Genomic DNA, 22,596 nt, shown 5'->3' with positions numbered 1-22,596 from the left:
TGCTGCTTTAATCCCCTTTCCTGCAGATTTGCTGAGGAAAACACATAGAAAAGAAGCAACCTGTTCATTTTCAACTGTCACAGAGTGGTTTATTCAATCATTTTGGAACTTTGTTACTCATTTCCAGGGCCCTTTAGCATGGGCAACCCCTTGTTTGCATGAAAAACCCCACACTGAGTTCCAGAGGATAAATTTGAGGCCTTTTGGTGCCAGCTCTTATCTCTCAAACACACATTTTCTCCAGGGTCAACAACAAACTTCTTCCCCTCTCACAGGATTTCTTTGGACGTGAGAGCTGGACGTGGCTTATCTCAATTTTTGGGACTTTCCTCGCTCAAATAAACTTTGTCAGATTTGTCTGATGAAGGGTGGAGGCAGAGATGGGTTTAAGACATAGATTAAGCCTTCAGCCAGCACAAGGAATGGGGATTTGGGGGTATAATAATATCTACAATGGAGAAGGGCCCATCCTAATGTACTCCTCATGTTCCCTTCCTAGTCATCAGGGAATTAATTTATTTAACTCATCTCCAAGGGTCTTCCCATAAATGAACCAAGTTTTGCTTCATTTGAAGAAGAAAAATGATGCTATTTGAAAATAAGAAAAATAATGCTGTTTTCTTGAAGTATGTTGATTAAATGTGGTGGTTGAGCCCATTTATTGACATAAATAGGGGCAGAAGGCTGAGATGTGACTCTTTGAAGGACAATAATTACATTTTATCCTTTCTTTACCTTTTCTGTGCCTCTAGTCAGGAGGAAAGGACACTCAGGGTGCAATGGCTTTCTTCCTCAAGCCACGGCCATGCACGTGGGACCTTGCCCTGGACTACCACACTGCCAAACAGTTTGAAGGTAATCAGAGGAGGCCAGAGACAAGCAAAGTATCTGTTCCTGGTATTTTCTGGGCTGCATCAAATTAGATGTCCAATGGAGTTGGAGACTCTTCAACTCCACCTTCTGTCTCCCTAGGGCCTCCATTTTAAACCTCCATCTCTTTTCCTCCATCTCCAACCTCTTCTGGATATCCTCCACCTCCAGCTCCCACCTCTTCACTCTTACATCTTCAGCCTCACCTTTCCTCTCCTTTTCTCCTTGAAAAGTCACCGGTCAGGGGGGGTTTGGGGTGTGTGTTGTCTAGGCTTAAATTTGGCTTCTGATTAATTCTGTTCTGCTTTTCAGTGGATGTAACCCTGGATCCAGCCACAGTGGGTCCTGAGGTGATCCTCTCTGAGGACCTCAAAGAAGCTACGTGGGGTAGACCTCGATGCCAGTGGTCTGAGAGTCCGGGCCGGTTCGACACAGATCCCTGCATGCTGGGCAGTGAGGGCTTCAACTCGGGCCGTCACTACTGGGAGGTGGAGGCCAATGGGCGCTTCTGGGCCGTGGGGGTGGCCCTTGAGTCAGTTCAGAGGAAAGGCCGGGTCCTCTTCAAGCCCAACACTGAGATTTGGGGCTTGCAGAAGTATGATGAGCTCTGCGTTGCCCTCACTGCTCCATCGAACACCTCTGTCCCACTCCTCAATGGGGAGATTGGGGTCTACCTGGACTATGAGGTGGGATTGGTCTCTTTCTACGCTGTCAGCAGCCGCAAACGCATCTTCACTTTTCCTGTGGCCTCCTTCAGTGGGGAGAGGGTCTTCCCATACTTCTGCGTGCTCCTCTCAACCATCAAACTGTCCCCCAAGGGCTGATGCACTGGAAGAATCCTTCCAAAGCTGGATGCATCATGGTGGTAGGAAATGCTTCTTGATGTTCCTCAAGTCTTATTTTCCAGGTCTTGGAGTAATTTCCAGCTCAGTTCAGGGTTCTACCTCCATCTTAGATGTCTCTGTTTTGGGTTATGTCCAGGGGGTTTTGGGTCTGAGCTCAGCATGGCTCATCTCATTTCAAGTTGTCCAATTCATCCAAATTGGTTAACAGGAGTTGGGCTTCACTGAGCTTGTTTTGAGCTGAAAACTTGGCTTTTTCTCCCAAATTCAGCCTCCTCTGAAGGTTCCTTTTGCTGACCTCAGTGCCTATGACTGGCTGGGCTTCCAACGCAAATTAAAAATCTTAATTTTTGCAGGCTTTGCTTTAATACCAGCCATTATCTCATTTTAAATGGGATTTTGTCATCACAAGAATGTGCTCACACCCACTGCCCCCACCATTTTCTTCTGCTGTCCCCATGCTCAAGATGTATATCCAAGTTATTAGCATGTAAATATTCTCAGAATATAATAAATTTTCTTTTTCTCTAAGAAGCATAAGGTATTTGCATTTGACCTATCAACAAGTTGTCCCAAGCCCAGAAAGATGCCCCAGGGTGACTCTAGCTCTACAGGATTCCCAAGAACTGCCTCTCATGGGTCCCCAAAAGCTGCCTTGTCCCAGCAATACCTTGTTGGTCCCCTGGAGCCCCCAGTAACCCATTTCCCAGGGGGTTCAAAACCTTTCTGAGGTTTTCTTTCATGTCCCTATGGTGCTGCAGGTACCTGGGTATGAGAAGCCCTCCCTGCAGCACCCAAGGAGCTGACACAGAGATTTGGAGGCCGTCTCATCCTGTTGTCCTTGCTTGAGCTCTGCAGCTCAGGTTTATTACAAATCCAGTTCTTCTCAGTGCTGCAGTGGGAGGAGCTGAGCCCATTGCCATCCAGATAAGCACAGAGCCCATGACCACGGATCCAAAACCTGGAAGGATAGAGGAGATAACTCCCCTCAGACGGGGCAGCAGGAAAAAGGAGAAAAGTCACACATAGGCTTCCCTCAGCTTTAGTTCTCCTGCATCCTCATAGGCACCAACATGCCAAAATATCAATATATATTTCTTTTATAGAATTAGAACTAATTTGACATCAATCTGCCAACCCTCATACTGATTTATTTCTATTTCTAATAAGAAACTCAAAGCTTTGCAAGAAAAAAAACCCTTAAAATAAAAAATCTGAACTTAGGATTTTCTCACCAAAAGCACCACTCCCACATTTTAGGTCAGAGGGGAAAACAAAGGCCAGTTCCAGATGCAATGTTGCCCTTCCCAAATACTGTCCCATTGCTCTGGATGTACCTCAAGTGCAAGAAGAAATGCACATTTCATGGCTGAGGAAACAGCAACCAATGTAATGATGAAGAACATGGACTCACAGGTGAGACAGAGGTGAGCGGTTCACCCATTGCCATGGCTGCTCCTCATCCTCCCTCAAAAGGCCAATCCAATGCTCTGAGATGCCTTTGTATCTCATCACAAAGCTCTGAAAGAGAGGAAAAGGGAAAGATTTTTACTTTCTTCCAGCCAAAAATCTCAATTTTACCAGTTGCTCATGCTGCTTCAGGGCTTCTTTGGGGCTTTAACATTTCAATCTGCTACCAAAAAGTGTCATCTAGAAACAGGGGTTTGTTCCTACAGTTCTTACAGCAGTTGGCTTTGGTGAGGAATTTGAAGAGACCCATGATAACATACCCTCAAGACCTTTTCCCCAACTTCTCACCCCAGATCTTCAAGAAAGATCCAGGAAGAACAGGCAAAGAAACAAAAAGGTTTCAAATACATTGGGTTTTTTTTGTTTTCTCTCCATGCCAAGCATGTCCTCATGTCTCCTTACCAAGTCCTCCATGCTGTCCAGCACGGCCAAGGAAGCACCAAGTGCTGAGCAGTTGTCCTGGCTGGATGTCCAGTTCCCCATAACCTCCGAAAAATAGTAGCATTTTCCTCTGTACCTGATCCAGTCGAAGGGACACTGAAAGCAGGGCTGGGCACGAGGCTGAAAAGCCTGTACTGTCATTAAAAATAGAACAGTGTTAATGTGCAGCATCTTCCCCTTGCCTCTCTGGGGTGGGGAGGTCATCCTCCACCCCATGGCTTCCAAAAGTCTTGCATCTGCCTCAACTGAGGGCAAAAAGAAAAATTAAAATACCAGGAGAAATCCTGGGAGAAAATAAGCTCAAATCATGGCCCAGCTTGTGATGCTGAACAAGAAACACAGGTGCTGCACCTTCAAATCAAAAAACAGGGTGGTAGGCTTTAAACCCCCACATTTTTAAGAGGAATTTCAAAATAGCCGTATCCCTGAACATGCCCTTGGTTGTTGCTCTCTGTCATTAATGCAAAACTAGTGAAAATGACAGAAAAAAATTCTCTCATTCCTGCAGACTTCTTGACTTAGTGGGACTCATGCCAACATCTCCAGGCCCTTTGTTCTCTGAAGAAAATACTTTCATGTGACTGTACTCATGAAATGGCTCTTCCTGTTGATTTTCTAAGGGTTTCTAGATGACACCAGCTCCTACACCGAGGGGATGGGTTTGGTCTTCTGTAGAAAGGCTGCTCTGAAACATCCTTCCTTCAGAGAGGATGGCAGCTTGGGCGGGCTTTTTCTTTCCCAGGAACAATGAAGTAGATCTGGCACAAATGTGACAACCCAAAATATCTCAGAGACATTCCCCATGAGATCAAAACCTTGACATTCACCTGCAAAAGTGATTGCTGTGATGGACAGAGCCATGAAAAGCACTGCCAGCATCACCTGGCAGGCAACACGTGCCTCTGGCTTCATCTCCAGGCTGTGACCTGCAAGAGAGCAGACCTTCAGTCCCTCTGTGAGGATTCCCAGGGGAGCAACATGCTACAGGTCATGCCAAGATGATGAAAGGCTGGGCTCATCCCAATGCCAGTGGACTTGGCGTCATTTCATGTGAGAAATACCAAAAATTCTACTCCACGTAGAATAAAGTAATTTATTTTTTTATTTCTGGGAACTCTTTGGGGAACAGTCTCCTCCCCAGCTCCAGACGCAAACTCCTGAAGTGTACCATAATTAAAATTTTGCTTTAATTTCTGGGGTTTACCCCATTATTAAAGTTCAGTAGAGTGTTTGTCTCCACCTAAACTAAGACCCTTTGGGTCTTGAAATTTATCTGAGTCACAGTGCCTCCATCTCTGGATCCTGTGATCCAGAATATGTACTATCCCTTCACCATGAGCAAAGAAAATTCTTTTTCCTAGGGGTTTTACTAAAAAATCTTAGTGTTTTTATCCAGTGGGACTTCCCCCATTTTTTGTCTAAGCTTTTCCCTTTTTTGTCCCCATCATATGAAACAAATTTCATGGGAAAAACCTTCCTCTCCCCTCTTCTTCCTGGAAAAATATTAGAAAGTTGGTCAGAAGCCAAATATTCCAAATAGTTTAAAAAAAAAAAATTCAACAAATAAATTTTAAAAAAATAGAAAATGCCACACATTTGCTAAATCAGAAAAAAAAAAAAAAAACCAAAAAAAAAAACATTCCTGAAAAATCTTAGTCCCTGGTTGGGTAGAACAAGATGATGGAAAAGCCCCCAAAAGTCCCTTTTTTACCTTGTGTGACAAGGGGATAATAGAGATGGGAACAAAATCAGGAGAGCTGAAACAGGGCAAAACAGAAAGCTGATTTCTCCAAGGAAAGAAGACAATAATAAATACTTTGCTGATGTGTCCAAACTGGATTTAAATACCAAATGTAAGGTAAGGTCTTCCAACAGTTCAACTCCTCAAAAATTTCTATATTCACATCCAGAATAAATCAGAAAACTGGAATATTTTTTTGGGGGAAAAAAGCCTAAAAGAATCAGTTACTTGAGTGCATCAGGAAGGTTAAGCCTAAACTGGAGTAACCCATGATGTCTGAAATGGGCCTGTTTAGAGCAAAAATTCCATCTGCTGAGTGACAAAAATTTTCCCTCAAGGGAAATGACAGAAAAAGCTTTCTTTCCCCTACAACCTTACTTCAGCTGGGTTTTGTTCTCAGATTACAGAAGTATCAAAAAACCCCCAAACCCAGTAATTCTACAGTTCATTGCCCTACAGTTACCTGCCTGCTTGCTCCTTTCCACGCCCAAAAAGCCAGAATAAACCCTCATTTCCTCCATTTTTGGGGTTCCACCTCTGCAGGTGCTCTCGCCTCACCTGCCAAGCAAAATTCCATTTATCAGAGGTGTCATGAAGGCTGTCAGTCCTCAGTTAAAATTTCCTCACCATTTAAAATTTTCTCCCTGCACCATATTTAAACTCTTCTCCCCAGCTGAAGTTTTCTCACACAATTAAAATCTTGTCCCTGAAATTAAAATTTTCTCTCCCCCCAAGTAGTTTTATCCCCCTAATTATACTTTTCTCCCCTCAGATAAAATTTTCTCCCTGCAAGTTAAGTTTTCTCCCCACAATCAAATTTCCACCCCAAATTAGTTTTCTCCACCAATTAAAATCTTCTCCTAATAAAATCTCCTCAATTAATATTTTCTCCCTGCAATTAAAATTTTCTGCCATAATTAGTTTTCTTCCTGCAAACCTTTCTCCCCAATAAAGTTTTCCCCCAATAAATATTATCTCTGCTCAATTAATATTTTCTCTTCAAACTTAAAGTTTTCTCCTCCCACTTCAAACAATCTCCTTCTATTAAAATCCCCCTAACTGAAAATTTCTCCCTGCAATTAAAATTTCTCTCCATAATTAAAGTTTTCGCTGCAGACTCAAACTTTTCTCCCTCAATTAAAATTTTCTCCCACAGTTAAAAACTTCTCCCTGCAACTGAATTTCTCTCCTCCACTTAAATTTTAAGACCACCTCCCCTCAGCCCCTGAGCCCACCCCAAACCCCCTCACCTGGATCTGCTCCGTGGTAACAAACTCAATGCTGAGGCACAACCTTCTCCTGTGAAGAGAAACATAAACAAAGTGTTAAAAAAAAAGGTTTTTTGGTTTATTTTATTGCTTTCTGAGGGATTTTCCTGTGCCTCCTCAAGTGCAGAGGAAGGGGTTGCCACCTGCCCACCCACAGAACCAGGGATTCCCCTCCAGCTCCACCTGGCATCACTTCACCCTCTTTTCCAGCATTTCTGGGTTTTTTTTCAGCTAGGGAGACTGATTGTTCAAAGATGGTTTTTTTAGTGTGCAGGACGGGAAAGTGCTGCTGAAGATTGCTGTGTTCCAGGGTGTCAGGGCACACCAGAACAGCCCTCAGGGATTTTACAAGGATGAAGTACAATTCCCTTCAGCCCATTTCATCATTTTTTTACAACAAAAAAATTTTTACTACTAAAAAAAAAAAAAGTTCTTGCAATTTAGCTACCCAGCTGCGGGGTTTTACTCTAAAACCTAATTTATTTTTGTATTTTGAGGGGTTTTTTGTAATCAGTGGTCACACCCCACTGGAGCAGCTGCTTTGGCAGAAGGCAGGAAGGCTGGCTGACAGCAGCTCACCACAAAAACTTTCTGTGAGTGTAACAAAAGCTGTGGGTGGAAAACAAAATAAAAATAAACATGAGATAATAAAAATGCAGAAATAGAAATAAAATCAACCCAAATTAAAAATAATTTTTAAATTAATTTAAAAATTAAAATAATTTAAAAATAAAATAATGCAGTACTTTTCATACTGTTGCCTTTGGGTTTATCCTCTTATTTACCCTGTTTCTTGCTGCTGATAGGTATTGGGGCAAAATCTGCTTTTTTCCTTGCATTTTTTATTTTGGGTGTCTGAGAAAAAAACATCATTTTTACCTCTATAAAAAGGTGTTGCTTGGGTTTGTTATGCCACTGGCTAAAACCTGGGATTAACACATAAAAAAAACCTAGGAAAAGGGAGGGGAAAATGTTATTGTAGGCTGGAAATTGGTGGTCATTCTGTGCAGTTGCCAAAGAGTCCCAAACCTGGAGGAAACACAGGTCTGGATGGTGTAAAGGACACATCAGGAGTGGGGGGATGGGCTTGCAGGAGAAAAAAATCAAAATAAAATAAAGTAATGAAATAAAATAAAGTAACTAAATAGTATAAAATTCATTAGCAGCCTGCAGAAAATCCAGATTCTCACCTATTCCTGGGCAGGAGCTGGGAACATTGGATCTGTCTGCCCCAGGATGAAACAGAGGCCAAATATTATGTCAAAACCAGACAGCAGAATAAGTCACGTGGTACAAAAGGCATTTCAAGTCACTCTCAGCCCATATTTGGGGGAAGAAACACCAACTGTCTTCTGTCTCCTCCTCACCTGATTACCTGCCCGTGGTCATGCTGATCCAGCTCCTGACAGGCTTCAGCCTCACACCCGAAAACCTTATTTAAAGGCTTTTCAAAGTTATTTTTTATTAATTCTACTTTCACAGATGTTTAGTACAACCACCAAACCCACAGATGTTTCTGTGCCTCCACGTCTGCCACCTCTTCCTGGCTGCAGGACACCTATTCGCTCACCATCTTCCATTTACAAGGGAAGGCTGTAGAATACATACACACATACATATATATGTACAAACAGAAAAGCAGATAAAAGCCCTGTCCAATACCACTTCCTGGAGCTGGATGCAGGCATGAGTGTGTAGTTCACAAGGCAAGAGGTTGTCCAAGGACGGTGTCACTTTTGGGCTGTTCTGTGACCTTCTGAACAGCCATGGCTGGGGAAATTGTTTATGCTGATTTAAGGCATCTTGGGGATGGTTCTTCTGCTGGGAAGTATCATGGTAAGTCCTCTTTGGGGGAAAAGGTTTTATTTCAAGTTTTGGGAAGACTTTTGTATTTGTTTACTTTCGGGTTTGCTCATTTCTCCATCCCCATGTTGAGGTTTCCAGGATCATGGAGAACATTGTTGTGGGTTAAATGCCTTCAAAGGTGGGATTGTGGCTTGAGAAGAGAAGGAAAAAGAGAAATGAAGGGATGAGAGAGGGTGAGAAACATCTGGAGGTGGAGAAGTTTTGTTTCCAAGACTCTTCACTTGGGGGACAAAATGGGTCCCAAGAAGCCCAACATGAGCAAACACACCTGGATGGAAGGAAAGCTGCTGAGATTCTGTCTGGAATCCTGGTGGAGATGAGAACTGTAGAGATCTTTGTCTCACCAACTTCTGGCACTAGCAGGAGCTCTAAATTAAGCCAATTTCAGAAGGTTTCCTACCTCCCAAGTTCCATCATTGGGTACCCAAGGGTGCTCCTGAGGTTCCTGCAGCCACTCCACCACCTGAAAAACCACCTTCACTCTAGACCTCATCAGTGGTGATTTACATTTTTGAAGGAAGCAAAGGAGCTGTAAACTTCTGCTCAAACTCACCAGCTTGACAGAGGGGCTTTTTCTTTTTCCTCTAAACCCCCAGCTTTTTCATCTTTCATTTTTTAAAGCAAATGTGGCTTCTTTCAGCTCCTGCCTTCTGTCCATGGTGGCACGGGCTCCTCCTCATAGCAGAGGGGCTGGTGCAGCTCATCCTGCTGGTCCTGGTGGTGGTGCTGAGTGTGCGGGGTGAGTAATGAGCTCTTATCTACATCTCACACCCCGGTGAGCAGCCAGGGAGGGAAACTGGGGTTTATTTCAGCATTTCAGCCTTTGGAGGGGACAAGGTTGTCCTGTAGAGATGCAACATCACCCACCAAGAATAAACCCCTTCTGAGTAAACCTAAATTATGCCTGTAGCTATAAAACAAAGGTGGAGGATACAAGCCATGTTTTTTCAGGCTGGCTTAAGTAACTGTATGAGAAAATGAAACCCAGTTTTGTGGGGTTTGTGGTTTTTATTCCCAAATGGCTGCAGCTTCTCACCCCAGATTACTGCTCCAAGTTTTTCAGGGCTACCCGCAGCCAGCGGTGACAAGCATTCCGCAGCTAGGCAGTGAGATCCAGGGAAGGAGCCAGATGGAGCAGTGCACGTTGTCATCCTTGGTGCAGTATTTCTGCAAGCCCCGAGGGGAGAGTCCCACAGGTAATCCCCCTTCCCACCTGACTCTGCTGGGAGATGCTCAGGTGAGACCTTTGTGGGGGTCTTCTACTGCAAGGAGACCCTTAAACCCTTGGCATTGTGAGGCCACCAAGGATTATTTGGCAAACAGGAGAGCTGCAAGAAAGAATTCTCTTATCCATGCAATTTTTGCTGATCCCTCCTCCATGGAGGAGCAGCATCAGCCCCAGGGAGGAAGCTCCTCACCACTCTTTCTCCACCTCCACCAGCCAATAATGTCCTTGTGGTCACTGAACCTCAGTAACCCTCCTCTCCAGTGGCTGGAAAAACCACATCAATGTGAAAAACTCAACAATGAGGAAAGAGTCGGCGCGTGGGATGTGGAATCCCTCAGTACCTTCAGCCAGTGGCTGGGGAATAACCTGACAACATTTTGGAGTGTCTCATGGCTTTTTCTCCTCTACAGCCTATGCTGGCTGCAAGCTGTGTCCCCAGGACTGGCAGCTCCATGGGGAAAGATGCTACTGGCTTTCTGAGGAATTGGGAAACTGGACCCAAGGAATGCAAAGCTGTGAAAATCAGAACGCCCAGCTGGTAGTGATCCAGGACAAGAAAGAGAAGGTAAATAGGGAGAAGGTGGCTTGAAAAGGACATAAAAGTCCTGATTTTTAGATAGGCAGGGAAGAAAAAAGTGCCTAGCAACAGGAGGGTTTGGGGCAGCATTCAAAGTATGGGGGACATTCATGTCTCATCAATTTGGGAGTCAGATTCACTCCAGGAATTTGCTTGTCATGAAACTCTCCACAGAGAGACACTGGGAGCAACTGATCACCTCTGTTTTCCAGGAGCACATCAAGATGATTACAGGCAAAAGCGCACCACCTGTGTGGATTGGATTAAGGTCATATCAGAAGGTGTGGAGATGGATGGACAACACACCTTTCAACCCCAAAATGTGAGTGTATCCACAGCTTATCGCTGTAAACAACAGCTTTGCTCCATTTCAGACCTAGTTCATGCCCTGACCCATCGGTCCAAGATGTTGGGAGTCTATGCATTGGACTCATTGCCCCTAGCAAAGCTCTGCAGACAAAAAGCTGGAGAACTGTACCAGAGCACCGTAATCCCAGAGCTCCCACCAGACCCATGAAAAAACATGGCTTTTCGTACTCCACACATGCTCCTCACAGATCTTACTGCAGGCACAGCAACTCCCCTCAACTCTGGTCATGCTCCAGTGAGAGATGGTACAACATGATGGAACAGTGCAGGAAAAGGGCAGGACAACCCATACCTGCCTCTCTTTTTCTGCAAGACTTGGAGAGTTTCCTCCTCTTCAGCAATACCATTCTTGTTCTGCAGGCTTGGCACCTCTCTGCAGGAGATGGATGAAGGGTGCGGGACACTGAGAACCAAGGACTTTGAAGTTTATAGATGTGATGCTGAACACAAGTGGGTTTGCAAAAAAAAACCTTTCCCACTCTGCTCTGTGACAGCAGGAGATGGGGAGAAATGCGATGCCTCCATCTGACAAGCACCCACCCAGAAACACCCATCCCACAAGAGACTTGCTGCCAATATTTGGGGTGAAATAGCCCCATCCTCACTGTTACAGCTTTGCAGTAGACTTCAGGGTTTGAAAATCCTCTTACTGGGAGGATCGAGACCAGTTTTGGGGCCACACAGCTGAGCCTCTGAGCTGAGGAATCAGAAAGGTCTGTGCCTCAGGCTCAGTGTTGATAGAGCTGTGGCATCAATAAAAGCTTAGCAAATTGGTTTGCTTCCATTTATTGAAATAACACAGGCAAGAGCACAGATGGCACATCATGCAAAGTTCATATATAAACATTGCAAATTTCAACTCAAAAAAGCTGCTGTGAATGACAGATGTTACCCCTATGCATCTATCCAGGCACAGCTGAGAGTGTCACTGATGCAGGCAGTTGGGTTTTGCTCAAGTTTTGAGGATTTGGATGGGTTTGTTTTTCTTCTGAGTTTTTTTGGGTTTGGGTTGAGTGTTGTGATCACTGGTTTAGAGGCAAGTCATTAGAGGTGTATCCAAAAGATCAGTGTTGGGGCCAGCACTGTTAAACATCTTCACCAATGACCTTGAGTACACCCTCAGCAAGTACACAGTACACAGCTGGGAGGACTAGCTGATCTGTAAGATGATTGAAAGATCAGAGATAAGACTCAGAGGGTCTTGGACAGACAGAAAAAGGATGTCTGAGAGAAATCTCTTAAAGATCAATAAGGATGAATTCAGAGGCCTGCATCTGGGAAGGAATAATACATGGCACTGTTACATGATGTGGCCTGACTGACAGAAGAACAGCTCTGCAGAGAAGGACTTGAGAGTTCTGGTGAACAACAAGCTGACCATGAGACAGTGATGCAAGCTGACGGCAAAGGCAGCCAATGGCCTCCTAGGAAGGAAATTGAAAGCATGTGGAAGGAGGTGGTCTTTTGTTTCTACTCAGCACTGGTAAAGCCACACATGGCATATTGTGTCCAGCTGTGCATTCCCCAATATAAGAAAGAGATAGACTTAGTGGACCTAGTCCAGTGAAGGACTACAAAGGTGACTGGGGGACTGGAGCATCTTCCATATGAGCAAAGCCTGAAAAAGCTGAGATTGCTCAGCCTGGAGAAGAGAGGCTTGGGGGTGTCTTACTCATATGATTAAATACCTGATGGGTTGAAATGAAGATTACAATGCCAGGCACTTTTCAGTGGTGCTCAGAGACATGAGGCAATGGGCACAAATTAGAAACCATGAAATTCCATCTGAACACAAGAAAACACTATTCTACTGTGAGGCTGGTCAAACACATTTTTGAGAAAGATTAAGACATTTAATGAGCAACTGGGCATGATCCTAAGCAACAAATTCTAGCTGACCCTGCATGAACAAGGGGGTTGGATTAAATGGTTTCATGAAGTGTTTTCCAATAGAAGCAATTCTATTCTGAGGTTGGGTGGTTGTCTATGACTATCTAATGTGAGGATGTAAAGAAGACTAAGAGAGGGCTTTTTTCAGAGATTGGAAGGGCAAGAATATATAGTATAACTTTCAATTAGAAGGAGGGGAATTTTTTTTTACTGTTGTGGTGGGAATTCTCTGCCCTTGGAAATATTAAAAATTCAACCACACAAGGCCTCAAGCAGCTTAATCTAACTGGACCTGCTTTAAGGTGGGTTTGGACTAGGTGGCCTCCAGAGGTCTATCTCAAGCCAAATGATTTCATGATTCTCCATGGCTGGATTTAAAGAATGTAACTCATAACAGCTTTACATATTTGTGGTAACACTTAAAACGCACATGACTCTTACATGCAGGGTTGGTAAAACATGCATACTATAGAATACAAGACCAGGACCTAGGCAAAGCCAATTTACTCTGGATAGCTATAATTTTAGACTGGGACTACTGATCACCTGAGATGCTTGTTTATTTCTGTATACATGTCCTAGTAATTTTTAATGCTTTGAAATACTCAGATGGAACACACCACTGACTAAACTCAAAGGCTTACTGATGAAACCCCAGAAACACTTTCTGCTAACTTCAGTGACTAAAAAAAGAATTTAATCAATCCAAGTAGAATCAGAAGAACTGACAAACACTGCCAATACCACCAGGTACCTCAGCTTACTTGGCCTATAGGTAAGTACAAATGGCCCCAGAGATTTTGGAAGAAAGCAGAAGACCTAGCTCAAAAATATGAAAAAACTGCCCATTAACTCCTTACTAAATATAGAAATGTACAGATTTATATCTAAATGTACAGGTTTATATCTAAAGTAAAAGGAGAAGATTAAAAAGAAATATATTTTTATAATATCTAAATGTGTCTTTTCATTTTGATATTCAGGAATGTATTTTCCTTTTCTGAATATTCCTAACTCACTAATCTGATTGCCACAGAAATATGCCTAAATTATCTAGATACAAATGTAACAGTAAAACTAGACTCAAATAGATGCAGTCAAAGGTTGTAAAAATTGCAACTAGATCTGCATCCTTATCATAATTGCTTACCTAATTTTTCCTTCTGTACTGAAGTGGAAGCTCTCTAATAGCTGTCTTTGTGCAGAACTCTATTTTGGGTGCTAATCCCTTAAAAATAAAATTAATATAATCACTAATATAATCACTGCATATACAACATTCTTATAATCAGAGCACTCCAAGTCCTCCATTGAAACTGCAGAATCAAAAGTGACTAAAGGAGACACTTCAGCTAAAGAAGACTTGCAGCAAACTCACCAGCAAATTACAGTGGCAAAGGAGTTTTCCTATGAAAAGCAGCACTTTGATTTTAGTCCACACTCCTAATTGGTATAAATGGTGCCAGAAGGGGAACATGATGCACAAGGCCAGCATGTTCCAAATGTATGATTGAGGCATTGACCCAGACACTTGGTACTGACTTTGACACTTCCTCATAAAGCCAGTATTGTGAAGAAAGGTGAGAAGAAACCCTTGATCTACGAAGAAGATATACAGTACTTTACTGTTTAATTAGCAGTTCCTTTTGCACAGCGGTGGACCAGGCTGGCCCAAAGGACGCTTTCTGAATTGATGTGAAAAAAATTCAAGTTTGCCTTTCAAGGCAGGTAATGCCATGAGAAATACTGTAAAGACACTAATGATGCCTGACGACAACAACAACAACAACAACAACATCTGTTCCCTTATCTTAGACTTTGAATTGTGCATTTCTAGCAGTTCCTCTCTTCTATGAGAAAGGGAAAAATCACAGTACAGTACTTTTTAACTACATTTGCCCCTACCCTTATGCAAGGAGGACAAAATATAAGCAGTAGTGATAAAGAAGGAAAGAAGTGAGGTACATCTAGAAGGAAATATGATTATAACATATTGGTAATTTGAGTGCAGCATCTCCTGCATTCCAGATCCAGCCACAGAAATGAGGCAATGCTGCCATTTCTCTGGATCTGAGCTAGTCTGAGGGCACCCACAAATCACCTGTTCCTTTACCAATATGTCACTACCTTCTTTGTTCCCATCAGGTTCTCAAAGTTAAAGAATTGTACAATGTAACATTTAGTTAACCTAAGCACATTTTTCTAAATTTCCATTCCAAAGGAATAGAAAGTATCCCTGTATAAGGCAAAACTTTCTAATAGTTAGGTTTTTAAGCCTAGTATTTTCTATACTTGCGACTTATGCATAAAACATGAATTTTTAATGTGAAATAATGGCATTACTAGTTTTTAGACTAACTGCAAGGACATTCTGAATAAGTCATTGAAAAAGTTAAGTCAACAGGAAAGATACCCTCTCTGTTCAAAGCTATTGTATGCTGAAATAGACACATATTAATAAAAGAGGAGTCAGTTTTATTTCTTCTTTTGCACAATCTAATCCATAATACAGTGAGAGGGATTAAAATACAATTATTTTAGGCTGCTATTGCTCCTTCAGCAATGAACCCTAGAAAGAAGAGGCAGAAGAACACTTTATAAAAATAATGAAAGACCCCCAAGAGAGGAGTGAGAACAGGCAGAATAAAAAAAACAAGACATGTACATGAGAAAAAGAAAATGGACAGAAACCTGGCATCCCCAAAGGCCAAAGAATCTGGCACAAAGAATCTTTAGTATCTTTTAAGTGACTGGACTTTTCACACTATCTGTGGATATAGGTATATAACTAAACATAAGGTTTTGTTATTAGGGCTTCTATCTGCCTATAGCTTATGACTAACAAATTTAATTTAGGTTAGCCTGTACTTGGTACATTCTCTGATGCACTTCTATATTCAAAAGAGCACAGGAGCATCCTCCTCTGTTCAAGAGGATGAAAGGGATAGTCAAACTCAAGTCCACACAAATTGCCATTAAGCAGTTGAATTCCTTCCTTCTTCAGACAGGTATGATAAGCACCAGTTTCAGGCAACTTACTGCAAAATGAGGAGAAATTTTCATCACTAATTCTCTATTCACACCAGGACAGGCAGAAGTCAGCTTGCATTCTGGGATCAGAAAGCCTCATGTACTCTCTTCATAAAATGCACACTCATCGCCTACTGAAAGAAGAAAGAGACATCCATGAAAAATAGCCATCAAGGTTGTTACATGGAATTGTCATTGCTGTGCAACGAAAACTTCGTAAATTTACAAATGTGAAAAAATGAGTGAATGTCCTTGACAGAATGCTGCTCATCTCATGCATAAGGATGCTCTCAGTAGCAGGTGGTAGTTGGAACATTAGTGGGCCTAGGAAGAGTGGTACAGGAATGGCATCCATTCAGCATGATTTAGAATTATTTGATGTTGGAAATGTTTAAGACAGCAACTACTTTTTAGTATACTGTCCTCCTCTGTTGTCAGGGAGTATCTCAGTTTGCATTCCTGAGGGCCACAGCAAACAAAACCAGAAATACAGCAAACCCAAACCATTTGGTTCTGTATTTGTATATAGGAAAGAACACAACAACATCAGGGGTTTTTATGCCTGCTTGACTGAAAAAATAACTGCTTCTCCAGAAAATGGCTTATTCACTATATCTCCAGTGCTCTTACTTTGCTGGGGCTGATTACTTTGTTTTATTAAGGAAATTAAGAGGATAAAAGGTTGGGAAACCATTTATGTTCCCACTGGTTTTGAAAGATTTGGTTTAGTAGAGTAGTCCTAGAGCTGTGACACAGGATGTCGGGCTAGTGCACATTTTGCAAAATATTTATACAGCATGTGTTTATACACAGAATGCTACATCTTGATCAAGTCGATTTCTCAGTGTTTTCAATACAATCAGGAGTTGCCTCACTGGCAAAAGAACTGAATATTCTAATCAGCCTCCTGCAGGAACAAAATAAAAAATTTTGATATGAAATGACAACATTCCAGTGTTTGTTCAGCAGATGTATCATCATAAATCAGTTTTGAAAGAGAGTCACCATAATATTTGGAATGTATTCCCTCCAGAGGGCCAGCATGTAGTAAATGACCATTGTGTAATTTGGCCAACCAAACATATAGCATGCAAGCAGCATCCTGCAAATTGAGGATGTAAGTATCCATGTATTACAAGCAAAAAGGGATGCCAGTCTCTCAGGGACAAGGCACAACACTCATCAACTGAAAGCGTAGCTTTGATGAAAGTATGGCATTACTATGGTTGGAGCCCCAGCACACCACTGCTAATCAAATGGGGGGACCAGTGGAACTGCTTGGAAGTACAGCTCAAATGATAGTACTGCAGGGCTGGATAATAAAAGCTGCACTGCTTAACTGGTTTGCCTTACATATATGTGCAAAGTCCTGTTTTGTTTACTAGTGATCTCACTGCTGTTGTCTGAATTCCAAGATTGGCAGCTGGCCATCACACTGGTACCTGTGCAAAGTTGAGTGCAGATGATGGACGAAGTGAGCTATCCAGGGTTACTTTCACAAGATAAAAACATGCTTGGGACTCTGCATATGTAAATGGGAAGAAGTAAGGTACCCCAGGTTACCATGACAATAAGATAAGATGTGCTTGGGACTGTACATACTTGGATGAGGGAGATGAACCATCCTGGGTTATCATAGCAAAGCCTTCTCAAGCCCTCCACCACACTTGTCTTTAGTTCTTTTCTTCCTTCAGAAGCCCATTAACTGTGTTCTGAGTAAAGGAGGTCAGCACTGCTCCATACAGGTGGCACAGCCAGAGATAGAAGATATTTTCATGAGCTCCCAGCACAGGAGGCAAGCTATATGACACGCTGTCAAGTATCTGGATTAGAAATTATAGCAGGGGTTTTGCCTTCCTGAAGTGAGACACTAAGATGACCACAATGGATATTCTGCTATAAAAGCTGTCACTGCCTTCACTTGGACAGGTTCCGTGTCTTTACAGAAGCAGGGATACATTCACTTCTAATCAGAGTGAAAACAAACCCTGCAAACCATGCTGCAGTGCTGACAATTTTCAGAAGTTAATAAGGAGTCTACCACGTTTGATCATATTCAAAGTTTCATCTTTTTTAGTCCCACTGCTTGTCGGCCTTTCTAATGGATCCCAGCTTTACAATAAGCAAGAAAAACTTTTGTGAGCTTTTGACACTATGAAAAGAAGGCAATGGTCAGTTTTGCCACATGAGCTCTGACTTCTGATGTAGCAAGGACATGGATAGGCACTGGTTCCTCTAGTGAGGAATATACTTTGCTTTTTTCAATACCTTTTAAATTTAGAAAGTTGAAAGAAGATAGTATACCCCACTGTACAACAAGTAAGCAAAATCTCTGCATATTTTTGCAGAGCCAAACAGCAACAAGAAGGAAAACTGAAGTTTGAGGGATGAAGGATATGTAGGTAGTATGCAGAATAAAGAATGGGTGTTCTATAGGGCCAGAATGTGCTGATGAGTTCATTAAATCCGTTGGCACTACCTAGAACAGTCTCATCCCTTTTAGAGTTACTACTGAACAGCCTTTTCTGTCCTGTCACACAGAAAAAAATCTGCTATGCCCATGGGACAAAGAAGCCTTATACACTACACCTAGTTACCTAACAGCATGATACCCACAAAGCTAGCATGAAAGTAATAATACAAGAAAATGAGCACTCTCTGTACTAAACCAGATTACCTTTCCTATTTCTTTGCCTTGTTTAGGCTTTTATCTAGAGATAATAATAGATTTTGCAATTTAGTCTTTGCATCCTCCTTTTCCAGTAACACTGAAGTTTTTGAACCAGGAATGATATCACAAATTACCCTTTATTATCAGCTACCTTAAATGCAAAAAGAAAATAAGAAAGGGAAAGATGACTATCTGAAGCAAGGCATTTTGAAAAATAAACACAAAATGTACAAGAAATATTTGTCACACAGGGAACATGGAGTATATTTTTAATTTGCTGTAACAGAATAATTACCAATTTTAGCAAATTGCCTGAAGTTTTAGAACATACATGAATGCTCCATAATCAGTGACCTCAACAATAGCACTCATCCGCCACCCAGTGTCCATTTGCCTTTTTCCTGTCTTACAAGCATGCACAATATGAAGCCTGAAGGCTATCTACCAAGATGATCTCTACATTACTATTTGTGATCGAGTTGAATATGACCAGCAAACTAGACTCCTATCAGAAATAAGAAAATTCAGGTGAAGAAACGAAAGCATCATGATCCTAACAAAGGAGTGCAATCAGAAAAGAACTTTTTTCTACTCAGTGTACAGGAAATGATGGAGTAGAAGGAAATCACAGTGGAAGAGGTCCTTAAATTTATGGAGGAGAGAAAGCTCAGGGGCACAACATAAAACCAACACATATTGATATCCTTTACAGTCTCATATTAATTATCTTATGGAAAAATATTTACTTGCCTATTACCTGAAGACACAAGTTGAGTTAATCCAAACTTAATTATATTAACTGGGAGATAAAAAATAAACTATAGCAGTGTGGCTGAATAATAAGAATAAATTTACTGTTGTTTACAACTGGAAGAGTAATCAAAAGCTACCCTTACACAAAGGGATGGATGAAGGACAGCAAAGGAATCAGAAGAGTGGACAAATGATAGACAAGAAAGGAGATAGATGCACAGCTACTTTCTACATTGGATTCTTGAGTATTTGTTCTAATATTATTATTACTAGAATAAAACCAGACATGAAAGAAATATCAGCACAATCAATCTCTCTGATTGACACCTGATGGATTTACCATCCATCAGGTCAATGGGACAGTCAGTGGCATCTGCTCGACCTTCTGTTGATTTTACAGGAATGGCTTGCTGCAGAAGGACAAAACCCCGAAACCCAGCTAAGACAAATGAATTCCAAGCAAATTAAAGCTATGAGATGAAAATATTTTTAGAAAACCACATGTTTCTGTAGGTATGACTGAAGGAGTCTGGCCAAAGCTTACTAGCAAAGAGAAAAATTAATATAGACAGGCCATTGTTATAAATAATCTTTTTCTCTCCCCCACCCCTCTACAAACAATAGATTTTGGCATTTAAAAGACTGCCTAATCATTAAATGTGACATGACTTGTCACAGACTTCAAAATACAGAATTGCTGATAGAAAAATAAAAAGCACAGGGTCAAGTTAGCCCAGTATGTCACACTAGGTGTCAGAACACAGCCTGTCCTAAGAATGAAAAAATCACGTAATTGACTTGAAGGGAGCTTGCTTATAAAGGCTGGTATTCAAATGGCTCAAATTAGAGCAACATAAGAAGGGACCAACATGTACCAGGCCACCCACTTTGAAAAGACAGTCAGAGAAACATACTCACTATGTGAATACATGGACCTACTTTTTCAATTTTAGTTATTCAACTATTCAAGTGTTTTAAAAATCATACTTACTTTCTGTATTTTGCTCTCTGTAGCAGGAACTATGGCACTTTCAAACACCTTCAGGACAAACGTAAGAAGCAAAAAGATTCATTATAACATGGACTAATTAAACAAATTAGAATTCACAGGAACACTTTAATATCTATTCAAGACAATTCCTGTATTTTTTGTCAAGCTGCCACTGAGCAAAATCAAACTAAACTAATATTATATATGACTGTGTACTTTAAGATCTGATCTACATTTTTTAAGTTGCGTGATGTTTTGGAAAAAACAAAGCTGAAATTTCATATTAATTCATATCTGCATCATTCATTCCTTAACAGCCTGTATCTGGTAGAAAAAAAAATCAGGTTTACAGTACCAAAACTGCAATTCTTTGAACAGTAAACCAGCAGAACCACAGGTACAATTAGGAAATTCATGTTTGGAAAACACTTGAATTCTTGGCCAATCCTATAGAACACATCCCAAAACCACAGATGAAAAGCCCTAACTGCAAACACCTTAAAGGACTGTAATTTTCCACAGAGATTATCAGCAAATGAGAAAATGTAAGGAAGTTTTCCTTTATGTTTCTGTGTATTATGTAAAGCTTGTCTGAATATCTAATGAAAACAAAATCAGTTAAGATAATCACCTATGAAATGTCTTTCAAGAAACAAATTCAAATGCATTTGACCATCTTTAACTTTTGTCTATTTTACTACAATGAATTATGTCTTATTCAAATACTCTTTGCACACCTAGGAGTGAAATTCTGACCATGTCATTTGAAATTCCACTCATGTCAATCATAACCACAGGGGAAAGAAAAAGTAATCATGCTGCTCAAAGAAAGGCCTCTTAATAGCAGATGTAAACAATTTTAGAGAAACACAAAGGTACTGGTAGTAATTTGAAAAACAACTGAGAAGACTTTGGAGCAAATAGATAAGTAATAAACTATTCCTCTAAACTTCTTGCATTCCTGTTTTGCAATGGCCTCAGCATGGGCTTTCTTGTCAGTAGACATGACTGTTCTGTCTTACACGAATTTTTAAAACAATCTTCAAACACAAAATAACATATATTAACATACAGTAAAGAACAGGAAACATTCTGAAGACTCCTGTTCTCATCAGTTCCAGGTGTTAGAGAGAGATGCAAAATGGCAGCACAACCACTTGTCCATCATTTATTTGGACCTTCATTTACATCACATGTCTTCTATAAAGACAAAAATCTTAACAGACAATAGCCATATTATAATTGAGGTGTGATATTGATCCTGGATCAATCATATCTGAATTAAAATAATTGCAATTAGCCTCATGCAGACTGTTGCTATTACTGAGATTAGGTAAGAACCGTCCACATGGGAGATGACTACCCATTACCACTTCTGTCAAAGCCCCAGATCATAAAATCTTAGAGAAATGTACAGTTCTGTTCAAGGAATGGGCCTAATAATGCATCTTATTATGCTGAGATGCATGTGAAACAAGAATAAGTTATCATTTTTAAAGAAAAACAAGATTACACATTAATTGCATCTTGTACAAGACTTGAGACATCACTTTCTAGCCCAAGGCATCCAACCAAAGTCACCTTTTCAAATCACTTCCTATGACACCAGAGAAGGAAAACAGGAGGAAGAACATGCATTCATTCTGCCTTTCTGTGTTGATCCAAGATGCACATACTGAGAAAAATTTCAATTTCTAAGCCAGAAACACACCAGGAAGTGTTAGTGTAGGAAAGAAAAGGGTACATTCACATCAGACTCCTTGGTCCAGTCTTAGGTATGTGCATCAGTCCAAGTCTGCAGGACCCTATCTCAGACGGGACTTAGCGGCCCTTGGCTTTATTACTGATAACCTCAAAAGGGTGCCACATTAAGATCCATCATCACGAGTTCTCTCATTTTGTATTTTTGGCTTTTATCATCCCGTGTAACAGTTACTGATTTCATAGACCTTAGCATTACATAAAAACATTTGATTACCACAAGAGAATGACTCAGTGAAAACCATAATTTTTTCTTCTATCCGATGGGGAGAACTGTTGTCAGCAACATACTAGTATTACCCATTTGCACCACAGCAGTAATCTCTTCGTTAAATAAGCAACAGGCAGCAGCTAGCCCCCTACCTTCCCATTTAACATAAAAGTTCTTGGCATATTTTCCTAGCAGACTTTACACCTGCGACTCCAAAAGAACCGGTCAGTGTTTCCTGTTTGAAGGAAGAGCTAAATAACCAGTCCGAGGGGGAAATGAGTGCTACAACGACAGCACATTTTAATCTTTACGGGGGTATTGTCACAAAGGCATGGCCTCATTTATGCTAAATTCCATTCCCAGATAAGAGCCAAGCCATTGAAACACCCCAGACAGCAGCCCAGGAGCTCTTAGCACTGAAGGTTCGCATACACATGTACACACACACACACGTGTAGCTTGCCAGCGCCGTGCGGCAGCCTGCAGGAAGGTGACCGACATCCCAGCGGCACGGCAGAGGCAGAGCAGGCAAAGGCACGGCCGGCGGCACAGGACAGGGTCACGGACAGCGGCGGGGCAGAGAGCGGGGCAGGGCGGGAGGAGCAGCGGGGCCAGAG

General features: G+C 41.5%; 3 protein-coding genes across 3 annotated transcripts; 2 read left to right on the top strand and 1 right to left on the bottom strand.

Annotated features, from left to right (window-relative positions):
• Window positions 1–67: 67 nt before the first annotated feature.
• LOC146424827 (C-type lectin domain family 2 member B-like) lies at window positions 68–22,455 on the bottom strand. Its single transcript, XM_085043641.1, has 8 exons — window positions 21,589–22,455; window positions 20,008–20,055; window positions 6,615–6,663; window positions 5,828–5,922; window positions 4,451–4,549; window positions 3,585–3,757; window positions 3,127–3,233; window positions 68–2,673 (listed from the first exon to the last, which is right to left on the bottom strand). Exons 4-8 carry the CDS (start codon window positions 5,883–5,885, stop codon window positions 2,460–2,462), a joined length of 651 nt encoding a protein of 216 aa, XP_084899767.1. The 5' UTR covers window positions 5,886–5,922; window positions 6,615–6,663; window positions 20,008–20,055; window positions 21,589–22,455; the 3' UTR covers window positions 68–2,459.
• LOC146424829 (E3 ubiquitin-protein ligase TRIM38-like) lies at window positions 760–2,085 on the top strand. Its single transcript, XM_085043642.1, has 2 exons — window positions 760–855; window positions 1,183–2,085. The coding sequence occupies exons 1-2, from the start codon at window positions 780–782 to the stop codon at window positions 1,692–1,694; spliced, it is 588 nt and encodes a 195-aa protein (XP_084899768.1). The 5' UTR covers window positions 760–779; the 3' UTR covers window positions 1,695–2,085.
• Window positions 7,066–11,446, top strand: LOC146424828 (killer cell lectin-like receptor subfamily G member 1). The gene is made up of 6 exons (XM_085043640.1): window positions 7,066–8,468; window positions 9,139–9,237; window positions 9,554–9,694; window positions 10,137–10,291; window positions 10,516–10,625; window positions 11,033–11,446. The coding sequence occupies exons 1-6, from the start codon at window positions 8,399–8,401 to the stop codon at window positions 11,199–11,201; spliced, it is 744 nt and encodes a 247-aa protein (XP_084899766.1). The 5' UTR covers window positions 7,066–8,398; the 3' UTR covers window positions 11,202–11,446.
• Window positions 22,456–22,596: the final 141 nt, after the last annotated feature.

The sequence above is a fragment of the Lichenostomus cassidix genome, chromosome Z (assembly GCF_008360975.1).
Source record: "Lichenostomus cassidix isolate B80296 chromosome Z, HeHo_3.0, whole genome shotgun sequence".
In the NCBI taxonomy this organism is placed as follows: Eukaryota; Metazoa; Chordata; class Aves; order Passeriformes; family Meliphagidae; genus Lichenostomus; species Lichenostomus cassidix.
This window is presented reverse-complemented; position numbering and strand designations above follow the sequence as displayed.

What these genes read in the sequence shown, in the direction of transcription:
- LOC146424827 (XM_085043641.1), bottom strand. Translation starts at nt 5,885, where the DNA reads ATGGAGGAAATGAGGGTTTATTCTGGCTTTTTGGGCGTGGAAAGGAGC. An exon ending in CACAGCAATCACTTTTGCAG is followed by an intron (nt 3,758 to 4,450) that starts GTGAATGTCAAG and finishes TTTTAATGACAG; the next exon opens with TACAGGCTTTTCAGCCTCGT. An exon ending in TGGACAGCATGGAGGACTTG is followed by an intron (nt 3,234 to 3,584) that starts GTAAGGAGACAT and finishes CCTCTCTTTCAG; the next exon opens with AGCTTTGTGATGAGATACAA.
- LOC146424828 (XM_085043640.1), top strand. Translation starts at nt 8,399, where the DNA reads ATGGCTGGGGAAATTGTTTATGCTGATTTAAGGCATCTTGGGGATGGT. An exon ending in TCCAGGACAAGAAAGAGAAG is followed by an intron (nt 10,292 to 10,515) that starts GTAAATAGGGAG and finishes TCTGTTTTCCAG; the next exon opens with GAGCACATCAAGATGATTAC. An exon ending in ACACCTTTCAACCCCAAAAT is followed by an intron (nt 10,626 to 11,032) that starts GTGAGTGTATCC and finishes CTTGTTCTGCAG; the next exon opens with GCTTGGCACCTCTCTGCAGG.
- LOC146424829 (XM_085043642.1), top strand. Translation starts at nt 780, where the DNA reads ATGGCTTTCTTCCTCAAGCCACGGCCATGCACGTGGGACCTTGCCCTG. An exon ending in CACTGCCAAACAGTTTGAAG is followed by an intron (nt 856 to 1,182) that starts GTAATCAGAGGA and finishes TCTGCTTTTCAG; the next exon opens with TGGATGTAACCCTGGATCCA.